The sequence below is a fragment of the Malania oleifera genome, chromosome 9 (assembly GCF_029873635.1).
Source record: "Malania oleifera isolate guangnan ecotype guangnan chromosome 9, ASM2987363v1, whole genome shotgun sequence".
Taxonomy (NCBI): domain Eukaryota; kingdom Viridiplantae; phylum Streptophyta; class Magnoliopsida; order Santalales; family Ximeniaceae; genus Malania; species Malania oleifera.
Genome location: NC_080425.1, coordinates 90,256,596 through 90,276,896, shown reverse-complemented (window position 1 = coordinate 90,276,896; position 20,301 = coordinate 90,256,596). Strand labels below are relative to the sequence as shown.

General features: G+C 39.1%; 1 protein-coding gene across 1 annotated transcript in view; it reads left to right on the top strand.

Moving 5' to 3' along the window:
* Positions 1 to 20,301, top strand: part of LOC131163678 (THO complex subunit 1) — a 69,277-nt gene that overhangs the window by 25,284 nt on the left and 23,692 nt on the right. The window contains exons 7-12 of the mRNA XM_058120336.1: positions 4,599 to 4,671; positions 4,772 to 4,837; positions 4,953 to 4,999; positions 5,096 to 5,167; positions 5,309 to 5,434; positions 5,540 to 5,605. Coding sequence (XP_057976319.1) covers positions 4,599 to 4,671; positions 4,772 to 4,837; positions 4,953 to 4,999; positions 5,096 to 5,167; positions 5,309 to 5,434; positions 5,540 to 5,605 — 450 coding nt within the window. The remainder of the gene's footprint in view (positions 1 to 4,598; positions 4,672 to 4,771; positions 4,838 to 4,952; positions 5,000 to 5,095; positions 5,168 to 5,308; positions 5,435 to 5,539; positions 5,606 to 20,301) is intronic.

The following is a 20,301-nucleotide window of genomic DNA, read 5'->3' as shown; positions in this document are numbered from 1 at the left end:
TTGGCTTGGGAAAAAATAAAGTATTTGGCCTCTTTGTGGTGTGTCGGGTATGGATTTTTAAAGAGAGAAGCTTACAGGAGCTGCAAAGAGATTGGAGGAACACGTTGACTGGATGATTTTTTTTTCTTGGGCATTTTCTATGTTTTTTGTTTAGTCTTGGAGTCTCTCAGTTTGTCTTGGGAGATTGCTCATCTCCCTCTTGTAGATTCTCCTTCTATTAACGTTATCTTATTTTGTTATCCAAAAAAAAATAAATTGCTATAGTACTTTAGTGCTCAATTTACTACCCATATGTCCAACTTTGGTATGATTCATGTGTCATCGTGCACACACACTACAACAATGTGGAGCCACAAAAAAGGAAAAACAGACACATCCTTGAAGTCACTTGTAACTTATTGTATGCTGGAATGCCCTGATGACATGCTTATTGTTTGCGCTCTCATGAATAGAGTACCTTCCTCTGTCCTCGGTGGTAAAATACCCTATCCAATTCTCTTCTTGAAAGCTCCTATATTCTCACTTCCTCCATGCATATTTGGGGGTGTGTCCTTTGTCCATCAATTAAGCCCAGGTATGGATAAGTTGGATCCTCATGCTATCAAATATATTTTTATCGGCTACTCTCGAACGTAAAAAAGGGGTATTATGTTGTAGTCCTACTTTATATTTTTTCTGTGTCTTTGATGATGTTACCTTCTTTTGAGTCTACACCATGCTATTCTGATTCCTTGAGCCCTACTGACCTTGATGAGTCTCTTCCTCTTCCTAGCCTTCTAGATTCTAGCTTATTATCTATTTATCTCTACATTGTCCTCCTGCATGCTCATTTAGTTTGAGTCCTTGCCAGCTGGATCATCCTAATTTGCATGCATATGCATCATATCGACTTGAGGGAGGAGAGCCTTGTCCAGCTTCTACTGCTATGCCATTGGTTTCCTCAGTTTCTTAAGATGTTGATCTTCCTATTGCTATCTGAAAAGGTGAACACACCTGTACCCAACATCCAATCTCCAAGTTGTTCGCTACGATTTTTTGTCACCCTCATATTACTTTTGTTAGCATTCTATGGATTGTTGCTCTTTCCAAATTTGTTTGATGATTTTGTCGTTAGGCAGTGGGAGAAGACGCCCTTTTGCTACATTGGAAAATGCAATTGTTTTCAGTGGAGCAGATAGGATTCAGACCTGTTATCTCTAGGTGCTGCTTCTTTGCAAGGCAGGCCTAAGGTGTTTTTGCTAAAGTTAAGTATCCTGAACATTTAATTCAAATTAGAATGAATGAACCTGTTCTGGATGTGAACTCGAAATATTCTTGGGATCAAATTGCAGTGCTAGTTGCTTTTTGATAACTAAAATCTGATTGTATGTAATCTTCTGCTTTTAATCCTCTAAACTGCTCAGACTCCAGAGTAAAACGGTTTGGTGAAAATTAGAGGTAATTGCATAAATCAAAATCATTTCCTATTTTTATAGAAAGTGTTTCTCATGTCATATTTTTTATATAATAATTGCAAAGAAAAAATTGCATAATTATTGTTAGGCATAATTTTTTTTTTTTGATAATTATTGTTAGGCATAATTAAAATTCCTTAATTTAACCCTTTAGTGATCCAACCATATCATTCCTATCTTAAAATTAATGAAAGGCAATAATAATAAATAAAAGCATATCATCCAACATGAAGTATCTTTAGTACTGTTATTAGTTATTGCTGTGTTATTGTTGTATTAGTAAGAGTGGCGAAGTGTGTTAGTTAGTCAGAGCAATATGGTCATTTGTATTTGGCATATATATTATAAATAGTGGTGGAGACCTATCATTGTGGCTATGCAGTCCAATTTACCCAATTATTCAACATAGTATTAGAGTATGTTTTTGAGACTTATATCACCGTCAAACCGAATCCTAAAACCCTAAATCCACTGCATGTCTACCATTGTAGGAGAATTGCCAGTGCTACCATAGGTCTAAAAACCAGTCAGCAGCTGTCAGAAGCCACTGCAGTCACTGGAAATTCCCCAGACGACCCTGTCTGTTTAGGAACATAAAATCCTTTTTAATCTTGCAAAACCATCTTAACTATCCTCAGTTATTGCTGATCTGGCCACCACTGAAATCCCATTGTTGGAGCTTCTCCAATGTGCCTTCATGCACCAGTCGAAGGCAGGCAGGGCTGACCCCACTCCAAGCTTTTTGTAGGGATAATTTTGGCCTGAGTTGATCCTACACTGTTTGAGTCCCTCTATAAACATATTATTGACTTTTTACTGATGGTTTTTTGTCCAAAGACCTCACCTTTTTTGTTGCTCATAAGCAGAATTCTGCGAATGAATTTTTGGCACTATCTGAAGCTGTTTGTCAATGTTTATTGAATTCATTGAGGCCTGAAACAGCGGTATTTTCTGAGTTCGTAATTTTATCTTGTTTGTTGTGCGTTTGTGGTTTGCTTCGGTTGTTGAAGGTTGTGTGTTGGGATGGAGTCCACAAATCACAAAAGTATACTATGTGCTGTGTATTTGTGATTTTCTGCCATACTTGAGGTTGTGTGTGTTGTGATGAAGTTCCCAAATCCCAAAGTATGTTTCCCTCATCTGCCATTTTTTGAGCTATTGGTGAACAAAACACTGTAACTGCCTCAGAGGAGTGTTCAAGGTTCCTGTAGCATCAAGCATCCCAACAAGCATTTTCTTTTTTGATAGCAAAAGAAGAAATTACATTAGAAAGAGAAGAATTTACAAAGTGAAAAATAAGACATCTCCCATCAAAATTCTGGAAAAAATTCAGAAAAAAAGAAACTAAGAACACCACAAAAAAAATTATTTTGAAATATCGAAACAAAAAATCTCTCCAATCTCACTGAATTTCTGAAAAGCTCACTCCCTTTAAGCATCCAGAGCCAACACACCATAAAGAAGCCAAATAATATATCTTCTCCCAAACCAGTTGCCTGTTCAATTTTATCCCTGAAAAAATCATGCATTGCACTCCAACCATAAACCCCACACCACTGCAAAGATTCCACAATTCCACAGAGCAGCCCTATCCTTTCTTCTTGAAACCCTCAAAAGAGATAGCCAACATTCTATCTACTGTAACTGGTCAAACCCAAGCTTCTCCCAATACACCAAAAAAATTATTCCAGATGCTCCAAGAACAAGCAGTGTGTTAAAAAAAATATGGCAACTCAGAATTCAAATAACAAAACACACAAACATCTAGAGGTAAGGCCTTCAAAGGTCTCCTAATTTGCAACACATTATTAGTATTGTTTCTATGAAGCACATTCAGCCCAATGAAAGCCTTAAACTTTTTGGGACTTTGGCCTTCCAAGTACATGAAAATAGAGGAAAGCAAGAGTTGGAACGGGTCAAAAACTTGAAAAAAGATTTACAAGAATATACCCCAAATGAACCAAAGCCCAAGACTAAGTATCCCTAGCTGAAGAAGATGACAATTTTTCAATAACAACAACAATTTAGGGATCTTCTGAAATGAAAGTTCAAAGAAACCAGAGGGCCAACCTAATCGACCACAAAAAAGAAGTCATACTATCTTGCCCTGAGCTCAATCAGAAGAGTGCTAGGATAAGATGTGGAAAAGACATCATTCCTATCCACAGGTCTTCCCATAAATGAATCCAAGAACCCCTCCCCAAAAAATAATTAATACATGGAGTGAATAAGCAATAAATCTAAGAAATACTGATGCAGCTATCCTTCTATTAGAATGACCCACTTCTCAGTTGGGCTAGATTAGCATGGACCAGTAACCAATGGAAACTGACTGTAGTTGCATGAATCCTTCTTTGTACACAGTGGAAACCAGAGCACCATTCATATATTCATTGATAGTTAGAAGACTGGGAAGAGTGACAAGACAACATATTTTGATTGTATCCCACGTGCGAGGATCCTATCCTTTTCTTTAAAAGCCTTGCATTTCTCTCTAATTATATGACTCAATTATTCGCAAAATGCATTATTCTGCCAGACTTTTTTTTGTCCCTCCTCTTAAACAACCCCGGCATTAAAGGTATTAAGAGTTGCAGCCCCATCCACACCAACTATGCTATGGAATATTTGCCAAGCAGATGAATAAACAATAAATAGTTGAACTGTTTTTTTTTTATACTTAGTAGTGTCTAGCTACTGTTCTCACTGAAGGTGCACACCTTGGGATTCGACTCTGATCGGCCTCCTTGGAGCAGTTTGTGTCTATTGTATTTTGACATAACAAAGTGATTGTTTTTTTTTTTTTTTCTTTTGTTTTGTGTCTGAAGAATTATCCACCCATCTCGATACTCTTATTTAGGAAAAAAAGCATTATTTTTGAAATCTTCATTTTGAATTTCTGACAACAATACTTATGGACACGATCACTAATCTATGCATATGACTACATGTTAATGTTTCAGTATTTGGGAAATATTATTGCTATTTTCAGTTAATTTTTTGACAGAAAAAGAATTTCATTAAGTAGAAAAGAAGAATAGACATTGATGAGGATAAGAAATCCTCAAAATAAATTAAGAATACAGTCAAATTCATTGTTATTTTTACTTATTGAAATACTGAATTTAAAAACTGACTTTTCAGGCAAATGATGTTGTGTTTTGTGGACGAATACTCATGTTTCTGGCTCATTTTTTTCCACTATCTGAGCGTTCAGGTATTTATTTGATTAATCTGCAAATTTTATTCTTGTTGATTGATTTTGTTGATTTTTGTTGATTATTCATGTCAATTTGGTTTATAATTGATGTATACAGCTGTAAATATAAAAGGAGTTTTCAACACATCGAATGAAACAAAATATGAGAAAGATGCCCCTGATGGTACCATTAGATACTTCAAATTTCTTCTCTTTCAGTTGTTATTTAGCATTCCCACAATTTATTGTACAAACTTCTCACTTGGCAGTCTTTTATAATATATTCCTTTATTTTTCAGGTGTCTCTATTGATTTCAACTTTTACAAGACCTTTTGGAGTTTACAGGTTAGATGTTCTGATATTATATTCCTTTATTTTTCAGGTGTCTCTATTTTTCTCTTCATTTAATTTTTTAATAAATTTATCTCCCTGCGTTTACAGGAACATTTCAGCAACCCTGCTTCCATGACTCTTGCTCCTACCAAGTGGCAGAAATTTACATCCAGTTTAATGGTATTTCTTTTTTCTTGCCAAGAAGTTTGCTTCCCCACAAAAAAAAAAAAGGTCCATTTTGGTGCATTTCTTATTGTGCAATGGTAGTTCTTTTTGAGTCACCATCTGCATGAAATGTTTGTTGAACTGTGAGATGTTTAGGTTGTGCTGAATACCTTCGAAGCACAGCCTTTGAGTGATGAAGTGGGAAATGCTAATAATCTGGAAGAGGAGGCGGCAACTTTCAGTATAAAATATCTTACTAGCAGTAAGCTAATGGGTTTAGAGGTAAGTGATAGTGTTGTCAAATTATCCTACTTAAAAGATAATTTCTGTTTTTACTATCATTTTGTCTGTTTTAATTTACTTCTCTTTTGTTATGTTCTTACACAGTTAAAAGATCCTAGTTTTCGCCGCCATATTCTTGTTCAATGCCTCATATTATTCAATTATCTAAAGGTAAGCATATACGTCTTCTGTGTGTTGATATGATTTTTATGCTAATGGCTATGTGAAAAAAATAATATTCAATCATTTCTAGGTTATTTATTTTTAGTTGATTTATTTATGGGCCAATGAAAGGAATGATTGTAAAGGAATCAGCTGCTTTTGGAGAATTAGACTCTCTTAATTCTTTCAGGGTCTATTCATTTTGCAGGCTAAAGGTGACTAGGTTAAGCTAAGCTCTCTTTAGTCCATGTTTGGTGCCACAGATATGTGGGATGGACAGGCTAAGGGGAAGGTCCTTAGCTGAAGCACATGGGCTAGAGATTGTGAATCTCTCTTAATTGTTCAGCTCAGGCTAAGTCATGCTGTAGGCATAAAAACCAAAATGAAAAAATAAAAATAAAAAATCATAGATGATGTCGACAGCCATTACTTCTAGAAGGTGACTCTTGACTATGAAACCCTACGCATGCCCCCCATAGGAATCTTTCCTCCAACCTTTTACCCATCTTCTTCCTTGCAATCATGCTTGCAAATTTGTTTGCCTTTGTTCGCTCACCAACCACTTCAAAATAAACTTCAAAACCTGTCTTGGCAAGACCTAATTCCTCCACCAACAATCCTAACTCAAAATCACACATTGCTGTTTTCTTTGGCCCACCAACCCAAGCCAAAGCTTACCTTTATATTTTCACTGTGACTCTATTCATCAACAAAAAATGCTTCACCAAGGAAAGGAGAGTCATTATGGAGAGGGCCAATTGTTGTTACTTTTCCATTTTGCTTCCGAAGAAGGAAGGATGCTAGCAGTTGAGGAGTTTAGGCTTTTCCCTGTCTCAAATACAGCAAACCCTTGGGTAAAAATCTTTTGCGCGCTGATTCACTTTTTCATGCTCCAACTGAGAGCAAACACTATTGGTCGCCGGAGAAGATCCTAACCAAGGTGCAATTCAAATGGTGTGAGTACCTGATGGAAAGGACGCAATGGGATGGAAGAAAATCTTGGTGGCAGTTTTGGAGGAATTACCAACTCGAAGCAACTTGAACAAGTTCTTACGTTGCCTGGATTCTGGATCCTATAACATTTGCCCTGCAGGCAGGCAGCAGCAACAAGCCCCATAAACCAACACCTTCAGTTGCGAGAATGCAAGCTCCACCTTGCTAAAATGGAGGAAATGGATAAACTATAGCAACGAGTGCTTCGGTAGGAATTTTTACAGGAAAGGAAAGTTCAACCAGCATTTCTTTTATGGAAAGAGTGAAAAGAAGTTTTTTACAGGGAAAGAATTTGAATAAACCTCCCTTTGACAAAAGCCAAGGTAGTGTGCCGTAAGTGTCACCAAAAATTAAAAGCCCAAACTTTTCGCCCAGTGTTGAAACCACCCAGGGGGTAGCTTATAGAATATCTGGCTTGGCAATGAGTAGCTTTTAATAAAGGAGAAGGGAGGCAGAATTGGCTTGTGGGGAAGTAGGCCCACACTAATGCTGGTAGAGGTGTAATGCAGAAATGCTTGCAGGATTATGCGTCTTCATCTAGGGCAGGCTTTTGCTAGCCCAGATCATCTAATGGGACAAGATGGAGGCAGAAGACGATAAAGAGGAGGAGCAAGCTGTTGAACACATAGGAACATAACTCAACAGGCAACCACTCTCCATAGAAAGGCGTGTGACGAAATGAGAACAAAGTTGGTAGGTGAAAAGTCTGGGTTAGGGAGCAAATAAAAAAAACCAAGTGGTTAAAGTTGATGGCAGTGATTGTGCTCCTACTGATCTTGACAACAATGAGAGTGTTTCCCTAATTCTCATGGCCCTGATGGCAAAGACTTGTTGATTGAGCACCTGTGAGAATCAGAAGAGATCACAAATATTCAGACTATAGAAGATGGGCCTTCTCTTAAAGATGGTTTGAGTGACTCAATGGAAGGAAGGGGTGGAATCAAACTTAAAGGCTCCAAATCAAGTCATTTAGGGTATTCAAGCTGTCAGGGGTATCCGAAGTTCCAATGAAGTTTTGATTATGGAGGAACCAAGCCAGAACACTTCAATCTCTTCACCCTGTGCTTCTCATTTGAAAATCTCAAGCTTGATTCTTGCTTCCACTATAGATAGCCCAGTGTGTAATCATGGGAATGATATTTTGAGGAATTCTTCAATTAATGTGGCTAACCCATGTATTCTTCCCATCCCGAAGTATTCCAATTTTACACTTAATACACCATTGTTCCAAAGGTGTTAACTAAATTTGGGGACTCACATTCAGTGGACCTCCTACTAGATGAGAGGAAGGGAAGTGGTTAAATTTTTTTTTTTTGAGGGAGGGAAGGGGGGGGGGGGGTGCAGAAGATACTCCAAGTTGAACAAAGAGTTAGGTAGGATTGCCTCCTCATCAATGAAGATTCTTTCTTGAAATATCCAAAAAAGGAAACATTAGGAAACGAGAAGTGCTGAGAGAGTTAAGCAATTGAGTTTCTCCCAATATTGTGTTCATTTAAGAATCTAAGACTGTAATAGTGGAGGCTTCCCTCGTGAGAAGTATTTGGGAGTTCAAGCTTAGAGAATGGGCATTCTTCCCACCCTCAGGAGCTTTTGGAGACCAAATTATTATTGTTTGATTACCATTCTAACTAAAAGCTTAAGCTATTAGGTTGTGGCCAACAATGTATATTAGGCTTTAATGCCCTACACATGCTATTTGATAGCACGTGAGAGAAAACAAATGATAAATAAAATCCATTCAGGGAATATAATGATCTTTTTAAACACCATACATTGAATTGGACAATGAGACTAGAACCCAAGACCTCCTAGTAACCTACTCTATACCATGTTAGATCACCTCTTTACCTAAAAGCTTAAGCTATTAGGTTTTGGGCCAACAATATATATGCTAGGCTTTAACAATTATTTTTGCAATATTAGGGTGGTAGTTATGTTGTAAGTCTCATTTCTTTCTCTGTGCTGCTTGAGGTGAAGACAAGGTCTTAAATTTTGATTTCGACTCAAATTTTGAAGTTCCAAAAGTACGGAAATTTCGACACAGATTTAAATTTCTATGTCAATGTCGATTTCGATTTGAAAAAATAATGGAAATCGGTAGTAAACCATGGAATTCTTTTATGAAACTTCGGAAATGGTTTATAATAATGTAAGTTCTAGGACTAATATATTACAACTTAAATACGTCTATGTTGTGTATGAGGTGGAAAAGTTGTAATATAATATGTGTATCAGACATATTTTTAAGATAATGTGCATTAAATATATTCAATTAATACAAATGAAATTCGTAAATCAATGAGAAATTATTTATTATACAAATAATGATAATTTCGGCATTAATGGTTAAATAAAATGTTGGAAGTTTATTTTTTCACATAATTCTAAAAGCCCTCGTAATAATCTCTGTTTCAATAAAAAAAAAATTAAGAGAGAAATTTCACTTCATTCCTGAATCTCTCATTTGAATTCTTAGGAAATTTCATCCTATTGTTAAAATTTCAACAAGTTTTCCTAAATTATTGAGATTTTGATAAATTTTTTATGATTCGTTGAAAAATTTTGGGGGAATTATACTAGACAGAAATCGGCTGCCATTTCGATTTCAAGGGTGACGAAAATCGGAAATTTTGATGAAAATTTCAACAATTTAGTGAAAATTTAAGATCATGGGTGAAGGGATGTCGAGAATGCTAGTTCACATTTGTTTATGGACCCACTCTCATTTTTGGATTGATTTCTTTGGGGAGTTGGCTACACCATTTGGCCTTTGATATTTGCGTTGGGTGGTGGTTGTGAATTTCAGTACCATCCGATGTGGCAGGGAGAGGATGAGGGGTTCTAGGGTGACAATAAAGACCTTTGGTTCCATCTTAAGGGACTATAGGCTTAAGGATTACTGCTGGCTAAGGGTCACTTCACCTAGGTATCCTCGGGAGACTAGACCTCCTCTTCTTGTATTGACTGCTTTTTGTTTACGAATGAATGGGAAGACACCTTCTTGAACTGAATGTTCACTCACTTTTTCTCGCATTGCCTTGTCTTTATTATGTCAATCCCATTTTTGGGGTATTCTCCCATTCTTTTTTGAGAATACGTGGTTGAGGCATCTTTCATAAGGAAGCTGAAGTTTGTATTAAGCATATTGAACTTTAGAATAAGAATATTTTTGGTGATTTGAAAGAGAAAACAAAATCGATTTCTAAATGAGATCGAGATGCTTGGTTAGGTGGAGGGGGTGTGACTTGACTAATGAAGAGGATGGTGCTAGGAGGGAGAACCTTTGTAATGATTTGGTTGTGATCCTTTTTCAGGAAGGTATTAGTTGGATATATAATCTAGGATGAAGTGGGTGAAGAAGGGAATTGCAATACTGTTTCACAAGGTGACCAATTGGAGCAGGAGGAAGAATGTGATAAAAAAAATTGGAATTAGATTCAGGAAGTTGGTACAAGACTAAAAAAAATTGAGGGGGTATTATGGGTTTCTTAGGAGCGTATGAGAGTTGCATGAATAGATTGATGATTGAAGGTATCAATTGGAGCCTTGCTAGATAGTTAGGGAAGCCGTTTTGCCATTGAGGAGATTAAGCTGGCATTTTTTGAAATGAATTGAGATGAGGCCCCATGTCCTGATGACTTCGCCATGGGTTTCTTCTAGATAGCTAGGAGGTATTTCAAGAGGAATTTATGGCCTTTCGTGAGTTCCACAAAAATAGGGTGGTGGGGAAGAATGTGAATACCCCTTTTATTGCTCGCCTCTAAGAAGGAGCTTTCAAAGAAGGTGAAGGGCTGTACAATCTTGTTACTAGTCTCTACAAAATCCTCGCCAAGGTATTATCTAAGAGGCTTTTGGGGGTGTTAGGGTGAACGACTCCAGAACAGTCTGCCTTTATTAAGGATAGACAAATTCTTGGTGTTGTCTTGGTTGCTAATGAAGTGATGGAGGTTGGAGGGTCTAAGTAGGAGGGGAAGGAGGGGAATTTTGCTTAAATTAGGCTTTGAAAATGCGTACGACATGGTTAGCTAGAGCTTTCTAGATTCGATATTGGGTAAAATGGGTTTTGGTGCGGTTTGGAGAAAGTGAACTTGGGGGAGCCTCTTCATGCTGATCATGTCAGTTGTTGTGAATGACCTACCTAGGGAGTAGTTTTAAGCCTCATGAGGGTTGAGACAAGGGGACCGACCCTCTCTCAATTTCTGTTTACCTTTGTTGTGGATGTGTTGAATAGGATGATAAACCATGCTTAGGATCTTAATGTCATCTGGAGCCTCAAGGTTGGCAGGGAGGGGGTCAACTAGTTGTCTCCCATCTCCTATTCATTGACGACACTTCTCTTTCTCAAAAATTGTTGTGAAATTTTGTAAGATTCTTACTTTACTAAAAATCTTTGGGGGTATCTCGGGCCTTAAGATCAACATGTACAAAAGCGGGGTGATGGGTTTTAATGTAGGTAGTTTCGAGTTAGTTGCCTTGGCTGACTTAGTTGGTCACACCATCTTGGAGTGACCTAGGTCTTCCTGTTGAAGGCAGTGCTCACTATGGTTAGTAGGTTGCATCACCCTTATTGATGTTGGTCTTTACAACATTCTTTTATAATTATAATAATAATAATAATAATTATTATTATTATTATTATTATTATTATTTTATTTTATTTTATTTTATTTTTTTCCCGGTCTCCTTCCAAATTCTAGTGAGGGTAGGGAAGCCTGATGATTATGAGGGATTTCTTGTGGTTAGGAGTTGGGGAGAGTAAGAGATACCATCTTGTGAGCAAGGATTGGATTAGTAGACCTAAGGGGTTTGGGCCTTGGGAATGGGGTGTCTAGAAACATCTCTTTAGTTGGAAAAAGGCTTTGGAAGTTCCCTTTGGAGGTTGGCTCCCTTTGGAAAATGGTAATAAGAAGCAAATAAGGTTTGTATTGGAATGGTGGGATACCAGATTAAGTGGCAATGCTTCTTACAAAAATATTTTGATATTTCATTTCTTAGATTGCCTACTTTTTCTACCCCGTTACTCACTTCCACATTGGAAATGGAAATTCCATTCAGATTTGGGAAGATACTTGGGTGGAAGAGGTTCGTTGGAGTCTCTAGTCCCTTGTCTCTTTAGACTGTTCAGATTCAATAACTCCCCAATTATTGATGTCTACTCCTGTTTTTGGGGGTGGGCTATTTTCATAAGTCTCAACAAGAGAGAGGTTGTTGACTTCACTATTTTGTTGGGTGCTGGATATACCCCCTTCCCCACCCCAAATAAAAAAAGACAAGTGAGAGATGACTTGATGATTTGGATAGGGGACTCTAGTTCTTTCTCCACAAAAACTTCTTTCCTTAGCTCGTTAGCTGATGAAATCCTTTTCCTTTCCCTTGAATAATTTCATCTGGAAGGCAAAGATTCCTTTCAAAATGAGAGCTTTCATGTGGACTCTATCCTTTAGTGACAATACCAATGATTTGTTGCAAATGAGTTGTAAGAACCCGAACCCGGAAAATAAAATAAAAAAAAAAAATATCTTGGAGGAGATATTTTTAGATATTTTTTAGATATTTATATATAAATATCTTGGAAGAGATATTTTACTTACTTAAGAGCTAAGTTATGTATTTTTTTATATATATAACTCTCTCTCTCTCTCTCTCTCTAGAACCCACGCCCACTCTCTCTCTCTCATCGATCTTTCGCCGATCGTTGCCCGTTTCAATGATTGGAAGTTACCACGAGAATCAGGGAGTGAATATCTACAAGTCTAGCGGACCGAATTCTCGAACTTGGGAAAAAGCCAGGGTTCGGTTTTCAAGCGTCTCGGGTTGTTTTTTAGGAAATAGGTAAGGGGATTTGTTTTCATCAGTTACTTTAGAAAACTAAACCGGTAGAACTGTAGCTTATGTTTATACGTACGATATGACTTCTTATTTGGAAAAATTTACCGGGTAAAAGTGTCGGTTTTTTAGTTTTACGGTTTTGGTGTATGATCTCCAAACTTCTCAAAACTCCTTTATTTGTATTAAACTTAAAGTAGGAGATGATTGAAACCCTTGTTTGCAGTTTAAATGATATTTTACGAGCCATTTTTCTATGTATTGAATACTTAACCAAATGAGTGTGGCACATGATATGATATAGGAATGTATTGAAATGAAAAGTATGTTTATGAAATATGGGAACTGGAGTTCCAAATGATTATCAGGAAATGTAGAAAAGAGATGTCGGTTAGATACCGAGCGCTATGTATGTGAGGGTTAAACCGAGAGTGTGTGTGCCAGTTTATACCACAGAATGAATGGAAGAAAGAATGTATGAAAGAAAGAATGAATGAGTTTGTGAAAAATACTGGAACTGTTTAAATGCTTTTATTATAAATTATATATATGATGTTGGAACCGCCGTAGAAAGCTTGTTATTAAGAAAGCTTCAGATAAGCTTATTATTAGCAGAGCACGGTACCATTGGTAGAACAGAGAGATACAGTGCAACCACACATATGTTTTCAGTGTGGGTATCTAGATAGTCGATTGGTACGAAGGGCCACTGGTCGACTTATGGACCAAGGTGGTGATGGCCAAATCGGACTGGAGAGACATGTTGCCTGACAATGCTTGTACGAATAGGGCTAGATCAGAGCTTTATTATTGCACAACCCTTGCCATGGGGGCAATAGATGGCTTAGTTATGATGTTTCAAAGCTGGGATGAGTTCAATATGCATATACATGATTTAAAAACTAAACTGGGTAAAGTCGCAGGTTTGAGTACCGAGCGGAGGGATTGTATAGTTTATGGGCCTATACCCTACCCTAACCCAACCTCGAGAACTCTCACTTCTAATGAGCCGAATTATCTATTGCAGGAATTATATATATATCTCCTATAGTACAGTTTGAGCATGTTTTAAATGTGTAACAACTTTCTACTGGAATAAACTCATGTTGTCACACATTGATGTAATATGATCCACCTTATTGAGAAGTGTCTCATCCCAATAGACAAAATTTGTTTCAGGAAACCGGTCCTAAACTTCTAAAGGGACTTTGGAGCGTAGTGTTGTTATTAGTTTACGTAAGTTTTGTATAAGTATTGGTTTTTAGCCAGGTTGTCTTTTTGGGAATGCAATGACAGATTATGTTTTTAGTATGTATGGATGTATGTAAGGATACAGTTAGAAACTCAGGTAAGTCTATTAGAAGATATGAATGTTTATGTTTTCTGTTGTGCATGAATATGATTCTCAGTATGAAACACCCGTATGTCCCTAACAGGGCAGGTTGTATATGTATGTTAGCAGAGACAGGTATGTTATGTATGTATAGTAGCACTCTGGGCCCACCTAGAGGGTCGGGGCGTTACAATTGTTTTCAAAGCCTTAACTAGCCGGAAGTGTGATGAGATTCACATTGCCTGGTTATGGAAATGTTCAGAGCTTAGGTTGCTAGGTTTTGTAGACTAGACTTTACCAGAGTATAGGATGAGAATTAGACTTTCGAGTTTTGCTTCGTAGACTTGGGGACAGAAATCCATTGACAGACTTCTGTGTTTTTCTAGATCAGTCGACGGTTCAGAAAATCACGGCAATCTATTGACAGTTTTGTTTCCGAGTGGAGGGGTGGAAAGTGAGTTAGAATGAGAGGGTCAAGTTAGCAGAGTATGTCATTAGTAGGATGTTAATTCATGGAAATGAGTTTTAGTATTACAGTAGTAGCCGATATGTAGGGTATGAAGTTTCTAAACAATTTTTCGCAATTGCTTCTTTAGGATGGAGTCTAGGGATAATACTGCCAACGTTGGAGGTGGTAGCAGTGAGGGGGCTGGCCATGAGGCCGGCAGTGACTCCACTGTAGTCTTGCGGGACTTTGCTTACCAGCTTATGGCTGAGGTTGTCCGAACTTCGAGGGGGCAGGACCGTCCCACGGCTGAGTTGGGATGTTCTATAGATCAGTTCATTCGACTGAAGCCTCCTGCCTTCGTAGGAAATGTAGACTCGATTTGAGCAGAAAATTGGATTCGGGAGATCGAGAAGATCCTAGATGTCTTGAACTGCACGGAGAAGCAGAGAGTGGCCTTTGCAACGTTCAAGTTGACAGGCGAGCCAGAGAGATGGTGGGAATTAGTAAAGGTGCTGGAGGAGCATCGGCCAATACCAGTACTGATGACTTAGGGCCATTTCAGAGAGTTATTCTTTGAGCGGTACTTCCCGACCACCGTCAGGAGCGCGAAGATGGAGGAATTTATGATCTTGACGCCGGGGCAGTTGTTAGTCCAACAGTATGCTTCCAAGTTCCAAGAGTTGGCACGCTTTGCTCCATTTATGATTCCGGACGAGGCAATGAAGGCCTGGAAATTTGAGAGGGGTCTGAAAAAGGAGATTTGGAAGCAGATAGCGATCCTGCAGATTTGGGACTTTGCTACCTTAGTGGATAAAGCCACTGTAGCAGAGGAGAGTCTGCAGGAGGATGCAGAGGTGCAGATCCCAAAGAAGAGGCCAGCACCTCCCTGTTCTTATTCAGGGGCAAGGCAGGGCACTTGGAAGAAATATGGAGGTGGCGAAGGCCATTTTAGAGTACCACATCTTCTCCTGTTTGTCCTACGTGTGGTAAGGGGCACTCAGGGAAGTGTTTGTGGGGTTTGGGGGTTTGCTTTTGGTGTGGTAAGTCAAGGCATCTGATGAAAGATTGTAACATGCCGAGAAACAACGCTCCCACACAACAGCCATATAGAGGAGGTACGCAGGCGCCGTGTGGTGGTTATCGGCAGGGTACACCCCAGGCAAGGGTGTATTCCCTAACTTAAGGTGATGCAGAGAACGCCGAAGACGTGGTAGTAGGTAATATTTACATGCTTTTAAATAAAGTTGTCATATTATTTGATTCAGGAGCAACGCATTCCTTTATCTCTCGGGGGTTCATCAAACTATATGGGTTAGAGGTACAACAGTTAGATTATGAGTTAGCAGTGACTACACCGTCCGGGTCAGTAGTCGTATGTAGTAAAGTGATACGTAGTTTCCCAGTATAGTTTCAGGGTAGAGTATTATCAGTCAATCTGATTGTGTTTGATATGCATGACTTCAATATCATTTTGGGGATGGATTGACTATCAGTCAATCATGCCAGCATCAATTGCCATAGGAGGGAGGTAGTATCCAGGCTTCCTAGGGAGCAGGAATTCAAGTTCGTAGGGTTTTGTGTGCGTTCCGCACCACAGATCCTTTCAGCTATTCAGGTTAGGAGGTTACTTCGGCAAGGATGCCAGGGGCACCTAGCGTGTGTGAAAGAAGCGCCGAAAGAAGAACTTAAGTTGGAGGAGATCCCCGTAGTGAGTGAGTTCTCAGACGTGTTTCTAGAGGACTTGCTGTGATTACCTCTAGATCGTGAGGTGGAGTTCGTTATAGAGTTGACTTTAGGCATGACACCAATATCGAAAGCTCCGTACTGTATGACTCTAGCAAAATTGAGGGAATTGAAGGAGTAGCTACAGGAGCTACTAGATAAGGGATACATCCGACCGAGTGTTTCACCCTAGGGAGCACCGGTATTTTTTGTAAAGAAGAATGATGAGTCGATGAGGATGTGCATCGACTACAGAGAGATTAACAAGGTGACATTAAAGAATAAATACCTGTTACCCAGAATTGATGATCTATTTGACTAGCTACAGAGCACACAGATCTTCTCTAAGATCGATTTACGATCCGTGTATCACCATTTGAAGGAGAAGTCAAAGGATGTATTGAAAACAACCTTTCGAACCCAGTATGGCCATTATGAATTTTTGGTTATGCCGTTCGGCTTGACGAATGCACCTTCTGCATACATGGACTTGATGAACAGGGTGTTCCACGAGTACCTAGATAGGTTCGTGATGGTGTTTATCGATGACATTCTGGTCTATTAATAGAGTCTAGTAGAGCATGAGACTCATATGAGATTGGTTCTTTAGGTACTCAGGGAGAAGAAGTTATTCGCTAAATTGAAGAAATGCGAGTTCTGGCTAGAACAGGTAGCATTTCTAGGGCATGTAGTGTTTAAGGAAGGAATAGCAGTGGACCCAAGTAAGGTAGAGGCGGTAGTCGATTGGGCGAGGCCAAGTAATGTGTATGAGGTTTGGAGTTTCTTGGGTTTGGCCGGGTATTATCATCGGTTCGTCGAGGGCTTTTCTAAACTATCAGGTCTCTTGACGCAACTTACGAGGAAGAATAGTAGATTTGAGTGGACTGATGAGTGCGAGCAGAGTTTTCACGAGCTGAAGCAGCGACTGGTTACTGCTCCAGTATTGACCATTACGTCAGGAAATGATGGTTATGTGATTTATAGTGACGTATTCCAGAAGGGACTTGGGTGTGTCTTGATGCAACGGGGAAAGGTTATCACTTATGTTTCTCGTCAACTCAAGGAGTACGAGAAGAATACTTCTTCTCCCTGAAGGAGTTGAATATGAGGCAACACAGAGGGTTTGAGTTTATTAAAGACTATGACTACACCATTAATTACCACCCAAGAAAAACTAATGTGGTAGCTGATGCATTGAGTTGGAAGTCAGTAAGTATGTCGGTTTTAACAGTTGTGGTACAACATCAGATCATGATGGATCTAGAGAGGATGGGAGTGGAGTTGGTGGGCAAGGATCCATGGGCGTTCATTCCTAGTTTAGTTTTTCAGCCAACTTTGCAGGAGAGAATCAAAGTTGCTCACAAGGAAGATGCAGAACTGGTAGAGGTTATGGAAGGGGTTCAGGAGGGTTTGAAGCCGGATTTCAGTATCTCAGGTGATGGGAATTTGAGATTTCACAGCAGGATTTGCGTGTCGAATGACGCCAAGATTAAGTGGGTCATTCTAGAGGAGGCACATCGTTCGCTCTACACCATATGTCCAGGAAGTACGAAGATGTACAGGGATCTAAGGGAATCTTTCTGCGTGTTTAACATGAAAAAAGAGATTACCCGTTTCGTAGAACAGTGCCTGATATGTCAGCAGGTTAAAGCAGAGCACTAGAGGCTAGCAGGACCTCTTTAGCCACTTGACATTCCCAAGTGGAAGTGGGAGCATATCTTGATGGATTTTGTATCGGGGTTACCTGCGGCGGTACATGGACATAATGCTATATGGGTTGTAGTAGATCGGCTGACGAAGACTGCGCATTTTATTCCCATTAGAGTCAGCTATTCTCTGAATAGGCTGACAGAGCTATATGTGCAGGAGATAGTAAGTCTCCACGGCATCCCAATTTCTATCGTTTCAGATCGAGACCCACGTTTTACCTCTCGTTTCTGGAAGAGTTTGCAGGATGCCTTAGGATCGCAACTCACATTCAGTACATCATTTCACCCTCAAACGGATGGACAATCCGAGAGGACTATTCAAACTTTAGAGGATATGTTGCGGGCCTGCGTGTTGGATTTTGGGGACAGTTGGATTCGACACCTATTGCTCGTGGAGTTTGCGTATAATAATAGCTACCGGGCCAGTATAGAGATGGCACCATATGAGGCATTGTATGGTCGTCGGTGTCGATCTCTGTTGTATTGGGACGAAGTAGGCGAGTGGCAGATTTTAAGATCGGAACTGATTCAGCAGACCTCTTCAAAGGTCGAGCTGATTAGGAAGAGGATCAGGGCAGCACAGAGTCGGCAGAAGAGTTATGCAGATACTCGCTGACGAGTGCCGAAGTTCGAAATTGGAGATAGATATTCTTGAGGATTGCTCCAATGAAGGGAGTGATGAGGTTCGGAAAGAAAGGCAAGTTGAGTCTTCAGTACATTGGGCCTTTTGAGATCCTAGAAAGGATTGGTCCAGTGGCTTATCGAGTGGTGTTACCCCCAACATTGTCTAGAGTTCATAACATTTTTCATGTATCAATGCTGAGGAAGTATGTATCAGATCCTACGCACGTGATCATCTATGAACCCTTGGAGTTGGGGGATGTTTTGACTTACGAGGAGGTACCAGTCCAAATTCTAGATCAGAAGGTACGGAAGCTACGTACGAGGGAAATACCATTAGTGAGGGTACTGTGGCGTAATCATGTGTCGAGGAGGCTTCGTGGGAACTAGAAACAGAAATACGCCAGAAGTACCCACAACTTTTCAGTGATGATCAGGATTAGACAGACCGGTTTGGTTGATCAGGTAAGAGTTAGTTATATGCATGTCAGGTAAGGTAAGTATATTAGTTGTGTATGAGTTTATGTATAGATGGTCTATGGGAGTTTTATGTACGGTATTGTTAACTCCCGAGACATTATGTTGTAACCACGGTATTCCTCCGACATAAGTGAGGTAGGTAATAAATTTGGGACGGGGATGTTATGTGGGTAGCTGTTGACTCTTCTTAGGGTCAGAATAGTATCAGATAAGATGATGGGTTAGGAAATGGTTAGCAAATTTCGAGGACGAAATTCTTATAAGGAGGGGAGATTGTAGGAACCCGAACCCGGAAAATAAAATATAATAATAAATATCTTGGAGGAGATAATTTTAGATATTTTTTGATATTTATATATAAATATCTTGGAGGAGATATTTTAGTTACTTAAGAGCTAAGTTATGTATTTTTTTATATATATAACTCTCTCTCTCTCTCTTTAGAACTCCCCCCCACTCTCTCTCTCTCATCGATTTTTCGCCGATTGTTGCCCGTTTCAACGATTGGAAGTTACCATGAGGATCAGGGAGTGAATATCTACAAGTCTAGCGGAGCGGATTCTTGAACTTGGGAAAAAGCTAGGGTTCGATTTTCGAGCGTCTTGGGCTGTTTTTCAGGAAATAGGTAAGGGGATTTGTTTTCATCAGTTATTTTAGAAAACTAAACCGATAGAATTGTAGCTTATGTTTATACGTACGATATGACTATTTATTTGGAAAATTTTACCAGGTAAAAGTGTAGATTTTTCAGCTTTACGGTTTTGGTGTATGATCTCCAAACTTCTCAAAACTCCTTTATTTGCATTAAACTGTAAGTAGGAGATGATTGAAACCCTTGTTTGCAGTTTAAATGATATTTTACGAACCATTTTACTATGTATTGAATACTTAACCAAATGAGTGTGGCACATGATATGATATAGGAATGTATTGAAATGAAAAGTATGTTTATGAAATATGGGAACTGGAGTTCCAAATGATTATCAGGAAATGTAGAAAAGAGATGTCGGTTAGATACCGAGCGCTATGTATGTAAGGGTTAAACCGAGAGTGTGTGTGCCGGTTTATATCACAGAATGAATGGAAGAAAGAATGTATGAAAGAAAGAATGAATGAGTTTGTGAAAAATACTGGAACTGTTTAAATGCTTTTATTATAAATTATATATATGATGTTGGAACCGCCGTAGAAAGCTTGTTATTAAGAAAGCTTCAGATAAGCTTATTATTAGCAGAGCACGGTACCATTGGTAGAACAGAGAGATACAGTGCAACCACACATATGTTTTCAGTGTGGGTATCTAGATAGTCAATTGGTACGAAGGGCCACTGGTCGACTTATGGACCAAGGTGGTGATGGCCAAATAGGACTAAAGTGACATGTTGCCGACAATGCTTGCACGAACAGGGCTAGATTAGAGCTTATTGCACAACCCTTGCCATGAAGGCAGTAGATGACTTAGTTATGATGTTTCAAAGTCGGGATGAGTTCAATATACATATACATGATTTAAAAACTAAACTAGGCAAAGTCACAGGTTTGAGTACCGGGCGGAGGGATTGTTTAAGCCTAA